Source organism: Quercus robur, chromosome 7 (assembly GCF_932294415.1).
Source record: "Quercus robur chromosome 7, dhQueRobu3.1, whole genome shotgun sequence".
Classification (NCBI taxonomy): Eukaryota; Viridiplantae; Streptophyta; class Magnoliopsida; order Fagales; family Fagaceae; genus Quercus; species Quercus robur.
In genome coordinates this window covers 34,250,455-34,259,863 of record NC_065540.1, presented here as the reverse complement: position 1 = coordinate 34,259,863, position 9,409 = coordinate 34,250,455, and the positions used below count along the sequence as shown (strand labels likewise).

At 36.3% G+C, this 9,409-nt stretch overlaps 1 protein-coding gene across 2 annotated transcripts; it reads right to left on the bottom strand.

Moving 5' to 3' along the window:
* Window positions 1-302: 302 nt before the first annotated feature.
* LOC126693175 (FRIGIDA-like protein 5) lies at window positions 303-7,282 on the bottom strand. 2 transcript variants are annotated; one of them, XM_050389066.1, is made up of 4 exons: window positions 6,342-7,282; window positions 2,026-2,652; window positions 1,022-1,200; window positions 303-912 (listed from the first exon to the last, which is right to left on the bottom strand). In XM_050389066.1, exons 1-4 carry the CDS (start codon window positions 6,889-6,891, stop codon window positions 490-492), a joined length of 1,779 nt encoding a protein of 592 aa, XP_050245023.1. In that variant the 5' UTR covers window positions 6,892-7,282; the 3' UTR covers window positions 303-489. The 2 variants fall into 2 exon arrangements, with proteins under 2 accessions (XP_050245023.1, XP_050245024.1); XM_050389067.1 differs by having other exon boundaries at window positions 1,022-1,197.
* Between the last annotated feature and the right edge of the window lie 2,127 nt (window positions 7,283-9,409).

Genomic DNA, 9,409 nt, shown 5'->3' with positions numbered 1-9,409 from the left:
CAAATTTTTTTATCAAGTTAAGCCCAAATTGTTTATAAATAGCTTGGTTTATTTACAATCCTGTTACTTTTTTTATAAAATCAATAATTGAAGGAGAGATTTCTAAACATCTTTATTGGAAACACTATTACATTGAATGACAAAGCTCTTGACAATTTCTAGAACACCATTACGTTGATAATTTTGTATTAGAGCATAGTTCTGTTGAGTTGTAAACTTGTAATAGGTTATAAAACAGCAGTGCAATTGATATAAATTTTGAATTTGCTCTTTTCGCAAACCCTGATTGACTAAAGCATAAATGGTGATTCAAGAAAGCTTTTAAATTTTAAATTTAAATTTTGTCATTTTTGTTTTGTACACAGGGCGGTAATTAGGACTATTGTACGAGTTCATATGTAAGCTAGCAGAAGGAGGATGGCCTGACAAACTATAATGTCCAGCTGATGTGTTCAAGTGTGGAGAACGCTGATCCATAAACAAAGCTGGTCACTGCCAACTAGCGGGTTGCGTGGAGTGAAATGCAAAAGCGGCACCAACAGAATCAATTGGGGGAACCTCTTTTGGAACTTCTGTTTTCTGACGCTTATTATTACTTTGTTCTTGAGGCTCGGACTTGGGAGTATTGACCAAATTTATGGTAAATGTTGCAGAGGAGGCTGTTATCTTGTTTGTTGGAGCAACACATTTCTGCTCACTATGCTGCTGCAATGATGTAGCTTTAGATCCAGTAAGAAGTCCATTTTTGTCATTGGAGTCATCATACTCACACTTTTTCTTTGTCTGCTGCCTTTCCAGTTCCGCAATGATTTTTTCAAGGATTTCGGGCAAGTATGGAGCTTCATGCTTGTAAATTTCAGCGTAGCTTAGTAAAGCTCTTAAAGAAGCTAATTCTTTGCTTATCCGCTCAAGCTGTAAGCAAGTTTTACCCAAATCATAAGCAAATATGTACAATAAAAAGGTGATTGGATGTTTGACTAGGAAGCACATACAAACGTAAACAAAAAGGTGAGGAAAATACCTGAACTGAAAGTGAGTTATTTCCTTTCTTGCATAGTTCCTCTGCTTTTCTTTTAGAATTATTAAAATGATCACTTAAAAGAGACAATGGTGGGAACTTGTCAACCAGCTCCAGTGCACAGATATATTTAATAGCTTCCAACTGCTGCTCTTCTTTGATAAGATTTTGAATAAAATCTACTACATGAAAATATAAATTATTAGTGTTAAGTACTTGAACCAATAAGAACCATAATAATTAGACATAACCAGCGAAACAATGATGACAATAATTGAAGCAATGGGATTAAAAAATAAAATAAACTTAATGACATGAATAGGGGGGATGAGGATAGGTGGATTAGGCATGTTATCATCATTATCAAGGGAAACTCCTAAATATCACATTAGACGGAGGAGATAATACAACTACAGGAAACCCTCTTCTTGAGAGTATACTCTGTTGAAACAACATTAAAACCATGGGAAAACCCATTTTGGTTCTCCATAAGATTTCTTGCATACCCGGTGAATTTGACGAAATGCAATTTCATCTCATGCAAAACAAGTGATTTATATTAATTTTACATAACAGTTGAGCATTACTTAAAGTGTTCTAACAACAGTTCCAGATAAAACCTTTCGCCCATTCAGGTTCTTATTACATTTCCTACATAGTATCTCCATAAAGTTCCCTTCTAGATTTCTCAATCATACAATTCCCATCTTCCATATTTTTTATTCAAACACATCACAAATTTGGCAAAAAATAAATGATATAGAAGAAATAGGAGCCAACAATTTGTAAAGACCATTACAAACCAGATAATGCGTTACAACAGAAAAGCATACGGAAAATATAAACCAGTTATGTACATATCCCAATGAAAGTTCCTTGTGCAAAGGTAGTAATGCCAAGGTATCATGTACTGTATGAAGGAGGAATGATAGCCAAACAAATGAAAGAGTTTTCAAAAAATAGTAACAGAATCTAACCATTTATGGAGGGAGAGAGAGAATATGTACCAGGCATAATATCTGACAGGCCAAGGACCTGACATAAATCAGGGACCTGTTTACACCAAACATCAGTATCCAAAAGACCAAGAACCTCATCCGCATAAAAAGAAGAGCTCAACTCATAGACTACTAAAAATAGCAGAAAAGCCACAACCAGCAAATGATCACCTCTCTTCTTTTTCAACTTTGATTTCCAAATAAGTGCATACTTCTTGGCTTCATCTTTCACCAGAGGCTTAATCTGGAGTGAAACTTGTGGTAGCTGTTTCAACAAAAAAATGAAGTTTCTAGAAACATCCAACTCAGAGCCTCCATCTCCCTTTAAGATTGAACGAAAAACTACCTTCATTGCATCCAAAACAATCTTCTCCGGATCTGATGCCGATTGAAGAGCATCAGAAAATTGATTGCGTATTGACTTATAATCCACTTGCTTTTTAAGTAACAATTTCAATTTCTTTTCTTTCCTTTGATTTCGTTTAAATAATGTTAGCAATTTCTGTCCTTTCTCTTTTATAGATGAGCATTTAGGATCCAGCTTAGATCTCACCATTGAAGAAGCCACTTTGCTGTACAATTGCAAACTTTCCTTTGACAATTGCCCACTCTTTACATGGGAATGAACACTGCTTGCTATGCATGTAAAACACAAACCATTCAATATTCAATAGAAATGCTAGATTGGATTAAGAGTACAAAATTTTTGCATTCCATATATTAAAAGACAGTGCATGTTTGACGGGTAAGTTAAACACACACACCTAGAAGGTCTTGAACCCACAACTTCACCTTCCACCTAGCACTTTAAGGGAAGAAAGTGCCAGTTGAGCTTGAGCTTATTGGCATATTAAAAGAAAGTGCATAGGTTTGATTATTGAGATCAATCAAATCATACAAAAAAACTGAAGAATGAACAGGCAGTATTCAAAATCTACTTTATCCAAACATTTACTCAAATTTTGATTTTATATATATATATATATATATATCAATTTTCCTTGTCGGCTGTGTGCCTTAAAATGAGTAATATAATATAATTTTTTCTTCATAAAAGATAATCCCTTTCATTTCATTATAAGCCAAAAGAAATTGAAAAGAAAGAAAAAGAGGTGTACATGGTCTTGTTAGGCGTCATTCTAGTAACTATGCAAGGCATACGAAGCACTCAAATTTAATAAATAAATAAATTTAAAAGATTCAAATTATCCGCACAAAAAAACTATGCAAGGCATAAAAGTATTCTTGAGATGACCAAACTATGATTAGAACCATGAAAGTTTATGCCAGGGATAGAACAGAATTATTTAACTTGACATTAATAGAATAAACACGTTGAAATAACCTTAAACTAACAATCATTTCTCACACTGAAACCAAGAACAAGAAGCTTAGTACAGAGAGAGGGGAAGGGGTCAACACCATACAATGTCTTTGGCCATTTATACAGAAGCCTGTGAACTTATCAAAACCTTGCACACATTTCAGCAACTTGAAACAAAGGAATGAAAAGAGAAAATGACGGCAGTTTCCATCTTTTGTATGGGGAAGTACAACATGAATTTAAGATGGAGAAACCATACTTTGCTTCTAAAGCAAACATTCTAGCAGCTAACAGGAGTTCTTCTAAAACAGAAAGTATAACATGGGAGAATGTAATCTGATTTTGAAACTGCATCACATAATGGACAGCTATAACTTATCCAAAAAAAAAAAAAAGAAGATTTTTAGCTATATCAATATGTCTACTGAAGGTGGTTTGGAGTTGAGAGGATTAAATGAGTGGAATGAGGCAGCAATGATGAAACATATTTGGAATCATCTTGTTTAATTTGGTTCTATTTGGGTAGCTTGGGTGAATCACTACTTGCTTTTAAGGCAAAATTTATGGGGCTGTTTGCATCCCCAAGGACAGCAGGACTGCACATGGGGGTGGAGAAAGCTTCCAATCATCAAAGAGCAAACTTAGGCCATTGACAAAGCACGAGGATCCGGAAATCAACACCTAGAGTTTAGGCCCCGATTGATGTAATGATGATGATTTGATGCAGGAAAAATAAACTAGGAGGGGGCTTTTATTCAGGAAACAAAATAAAGGGATAGGACCTAAGAATTAACACCTAGAGTTTGCTTGAAGTCAGCATCAAGAGGATAAAATGGAAAAATACATATAGAACCTAGGCATTGGCACCTAGGGATGCTTGGAATCAACATCAATCATAATAGGAACCCAGGAATCAGAACCTGGGTTTGCTTGGAATCAACATTAAGTTCTGGACAAAAACTCCACCCCAATTTTATAACTTCACAATCAACAGCTTACCATACTGCATTTTGGGGCCTTTAAATAGACTCTCAATTTACATCATAAAAGAAAGGAAATAAATGTCTAACCTAACAAAGAAAGAAAATAACTTGTAATCTATAACATTAAAAGCAAAATAAGAGAATAAAATCCTAAAAGTCTGAACATCAATCACGATTAATCAAGTTCAATAAAATCAATCATTATAGCACTTTTGGTGTCTGCACCAATTCTCCTAGGGTGGGAAAAACTCAACCCCATTTATTGTAGCTCACGGTGGTACTAAATGGATCAAAAAGGGTTTTTGTGTGTGTGTGTGTGTGTGTGTGTGTGTGTGTGTGTGTGTGTGGGGGGGGGGGGGGGGGGGGGGGGGGGGGGGTGTGTGGGGTGGGTGTTAATGGAGAATTGGGTGATGCATGGGTGGTTTGATTTTTGTGGTTGTTACGGTTTGGGATTTGAACCCACAATTGGAGCCTGGTGGTTGAGCAGTTAAGTTTGTGGAGGTTGATTTGGTATGGGTGTATTGGCTATTGGTTTCAAACAGTGGTTGTGACAAATTTGAATTTGCTCTGATACCAAAAGTGATGCAGGACAAATTGACTAGGAGGGGGCTTTTATTTGGGAAACAAGAACAAAAAAAAAAAAAAAGAAGAAGAAGAAGAGAGAGATAGGATCTAGAAATCAGCACCAAAGGTTTGCTTGAAGTCAGCATCAAGCAGGTAAAATTAAAAATATAAAAAACCCAGGCATCGGTAACTAGGGCTGTTTGCGATGAGATGAAAAAAATTAATATTTTTATCCCCTTCCTTTAGCAGAAGCATCTAAGACTTTTGACTCCAATGTATTTCCTCCTACAACATAAGTTTCTCAAGTTTCATATGACTTGTTCGCATTGCATCTTTTCATTGTCTATCAGGGATCTATCATCATTAATCATTGGATGATGCAGGTTAGCAGTGCGTTTTCTACGCATTACATTTCCAAAATCTGTTTCATTCCACTTCTTCAAATCTAATTTTAGTGCCTTCAGCTTGTTGACCAAAACAAAACTAGGCGAGCTGTGAAACTGATAGCAATACCACCACCCCTCCACCCTATCAGTAAACCTTTCAACCTTCAGCCACATGTTTCTTATCCCATTCTTAAATTCCCAGAAACTTAAAACCTTGCAAACACCTATTGATTTGTCACCTTTCAAATCCTAAAATTCAAAACTTCAAAACCCTAAACCGCCTATCAAATAGACCTAAATAACCCTCAAATAGCTCCATTACTGTCCACTTGTTACTGTTCAGGGCCCTGGAATAGCAACCCAGATCTTGGGTTTTCCCCTTCGTTTCATCCCCAAATCCTACCATTCATTTTCCCCCACCAAAATCTAACTCTAAATCCTCAAAATCCAAGCTTCCCAGCTCTGCCAGGTCTGATTTGGCTTCTTTCCTATTTTTCCTACATTACGTCATCAATTCTTTTGATAAAGAACATGAGCAATTCATCTAATAAATTACCAACTACCCCAAAACTAGAGTTGTGTAGGTTGTTTGATCATTGGTTGATGTTGATAGGTTTGTAGTTAGCGGCAAAACATTGCTTGTTATTGTGATTATACCTCTTTTTATTATCAGTTTTCTCCTAGGAAATAAAACCATTCTCTTATCTGGAGACTTTAAAATGCAATTCTGTTGGATAGTCTCGCACTATCATAGAATGTACTCAGAAGAATGTTGGCTGACAAAATCTCCAAGACTACCATCAATTAAATTAAAACCAAAAAGGGTTTCCAAATTCCAATAATAGAGATGAATAAAACTGTGATGGTCAAACAAAGGAACTGAAAGATGTGAATCAACCCACCTAAATATAGTAGTAGCCCCCATTATTACAATATTAAGCTTCTTGAGATTCTCCATGAGCATATGTAGTGATAAGTGGCCAGCCTTGTAATGAAAGGTTCAGAGTAAATTTAAAAGGGCACCAAATAATTAGCAGATTAGTAGTATTCAGTCATGGGGTACCTAACCTTGATTGCTGAACAAGCTTGCTGGCTCCTGATGAGGCAGTTTTGGTGCAGCATCTGCAAATACAGGTGTTCGTGGACGCTTCCCCTCTCTCAATTCAAATCTCTTCTCTTTCAACTCAAGCTCATTAGACCACTCCTCAATCTTCTTCTCTTTCGCCTCGAGCTCTCGAATACACTCTCCATACCGCTTCTCCTTCACCTCAAAATCTCTAGAACGCTCCTCAATCCTCTCTTCTCTCAATTCAACCTCTTTAACTCTCTCCTCCAATTTCACCTCTTTCAACTCGAACTCCTTCAAACACTCTCCAAATCGTTCCTCTTTCTTCTCGAAACCTCTCGACAACTCCTCGAGCCGCTTCTCTTTGGACTCGAGCTCTTTCGCCTGTTCCTGGAGAAAACGACGCGTCGTATCGAACTGGTCTTCCAGATCCTTCCATTGAAGAGAGAACAAAAGTAGCGAAGACGAAGAACTGTGGATTTGCTCCAGCGTTTTCCGCAGAGTTTGCTTCTTTATCTCCGCCACTTCAAATTCGCTTGAGACTTTCTCCATTACAAACACAATTAAACACAAAACCTAACTATATCTACATGCATTCAATAAACAGAGAGAAATGAATAAAAGGAGGGAAAATAGAGAAAATTGATTGTTTCGCAAATTTTCTCAGGAGCCCATCAGGGTTTAAATTAATGGGTTTGTTTTTAGGATTAAGAACTTCTAAAGTTCCTAGGTACTCTACCAGGTAAATTTAGCAGCTGTGATCTTTATCTTTTTGGATGGAACAAATCCAAAAGACACTCCAAGGCAAGAAGAAAACCGGACTTTCTTTTACAAAACATCCTTGAAATCTTCAATACTTTCAATCACAAATGGTAAATCCACCCAGCTCAATCCCTTCAAACCGGAGGAAATTTGCAGAGTAGCAATGTGAGGGGTTCTACATGGTAAGTTAGCCACCCTTAAAGAAAAATAGCATCGCGAGTTTTAGAAACTTAAGATCTAATTAAAAATTGAGTTTTAAAAACTTGCTTTGCATTTCTGTGAACTTGCTCACTTGGATTAAAAGTCCATGTAGATCTCGAGTCTTAAAGACTTGATTTCTACATAGAAAAAACCGAGTTTGTAAGACTCGATATTTAATATTAACATAACTCTATAGAACTCGAGTATATGAGACTCGAGTTCTCCTAGGAATAATTTTAAACATTATACAAAAAGTTTATAAAAACACGCTAAGCATCCATTGTCTATAAAGACACGCTGAACTACTCTTGTCTATAAAGACAAATACACTTAGTACACTCAGCCTCACTAACCAGAGCATCCTCACTAACTCTAGTGTACTCAGCCTCAAACTCGAGTTCTCCTAGGAATAATTTTAAACACTATACAAAAAGTTTATAAAAACATGCTAAGCATCCATTGTCTATAAAGACACACTGAACTACTCTTGTCTATAAAGACAAATACACTCAGTACACTCAGCCTCACTAACCAAAGCATCCTCACTAACTCTAGTACACTCAGCCTCACTAACCTCTCACCCAAAACAGAGCATCCTCACTAACTCTGGTACACTCAGCTTCAGTAACTCTCACTCACCCATAATTCTCACACCACATTGCCTCTCACTCTTACTCACCACACTGCCTCTCTCACTGCTCTTCCCTCTCAACAAATTCATATCTCAGGTAAGGGTTTTTTGATTTGATTGGCATTAGTAGTTGGATATTAGTTGTCTATGGGTTTGGGTTAAAGAGTTTGACTATTTATTTTGTAAATAGTTAACATAACTTAGTTAAGATACCAATATTGTGAATTATAGAACTTTGTTTTGTTAGTGTTAATTTTTTGAGTATTTATTTGCATGTTTTTTGTTATCAAAATTTTATTCATCATTTCTAGGCTCTTATTTTTATCGTGATCTTACAAGTTTTTTGACTTTATTCATCATTGTTTTGAGTATGAAATGGGTATGTAATCATGCCCTTTGAATGGGTATATAATAAAATGAGTGACTTACTTCTTTCGAATGAATTGTAATGAAATGGGTATGTAATTCATGTCCTTTGAATGAGAATGAAATGGGTATGTAATGAAATGAGTGACTTACTCCCTTCAAATGAGTTGTAATGAAATAGGTATGTAATTCATGCCCTTTGAATGTGTTATGAAATGGCTTTTTTTGTATTGGGTATGAAATGTGTAACGAATGCGTAATGAAATTCATACCCTTTGAATGAATTGGAATTTATACTTTGTGTAGTTTGACTAGATAAAATGTTTTTTAACTAACATAGTAACTTGACTCTTACAGGTTCACAATGCCTGAAATTGATATAATCCTATACCACAGTAATCCGCTTAAGAATGCCAATGCGAACAAGGGATTTCCATTTGAAGGGCCGGGTATAAAGACCTATTATACCCAAATTGATCGTAGGTTGAAGACCCTTAATGAATTGAAGATGATAGTTATGGAAGAATTGTGTGCGAATCCTGCTGTACACAATATACAAATTACTTATCATATGCCACATGAAGTCTTGCAGCACCGGATCAATTACAAGTATATGGCGATAGAAACAGACAAACATGTACAGATCATGTTTGACAAGTTGGAGAGAATACCTGCAGTAAATGGTATTGAGTTGTACATACAGTTGGAGTCGCGTGCAGAAGTTGGTATAGAGGAAATCCAACAAACAACCACAAGTTTATAGGTTACAGTTCCAAATGCTCAATATGAGTATTCTACACATGTAGAGGATGATGATGATGATGAGGATGAGGCTAAGGATGATGATGATGACGACGACTATGTTGATGAGACTACTGCCATTAACGGTGAAGATTTTGTCGATAGAGATGAGTTTGAAGAGAGGATTGAACGAGAGGACTTTGGGGACTTTGAAAGGGACATTGATGACAATGAGACATTGGACAGTGGTCAACTCGATGTAGACAATGTTATTAGTGTCCAAAACATTACGAACACAATCCCTACCTACGCACCTCCTGCCTTGTCATTTTCTGCAAATACTTGATCAAATATGGTTGATCCTTCACA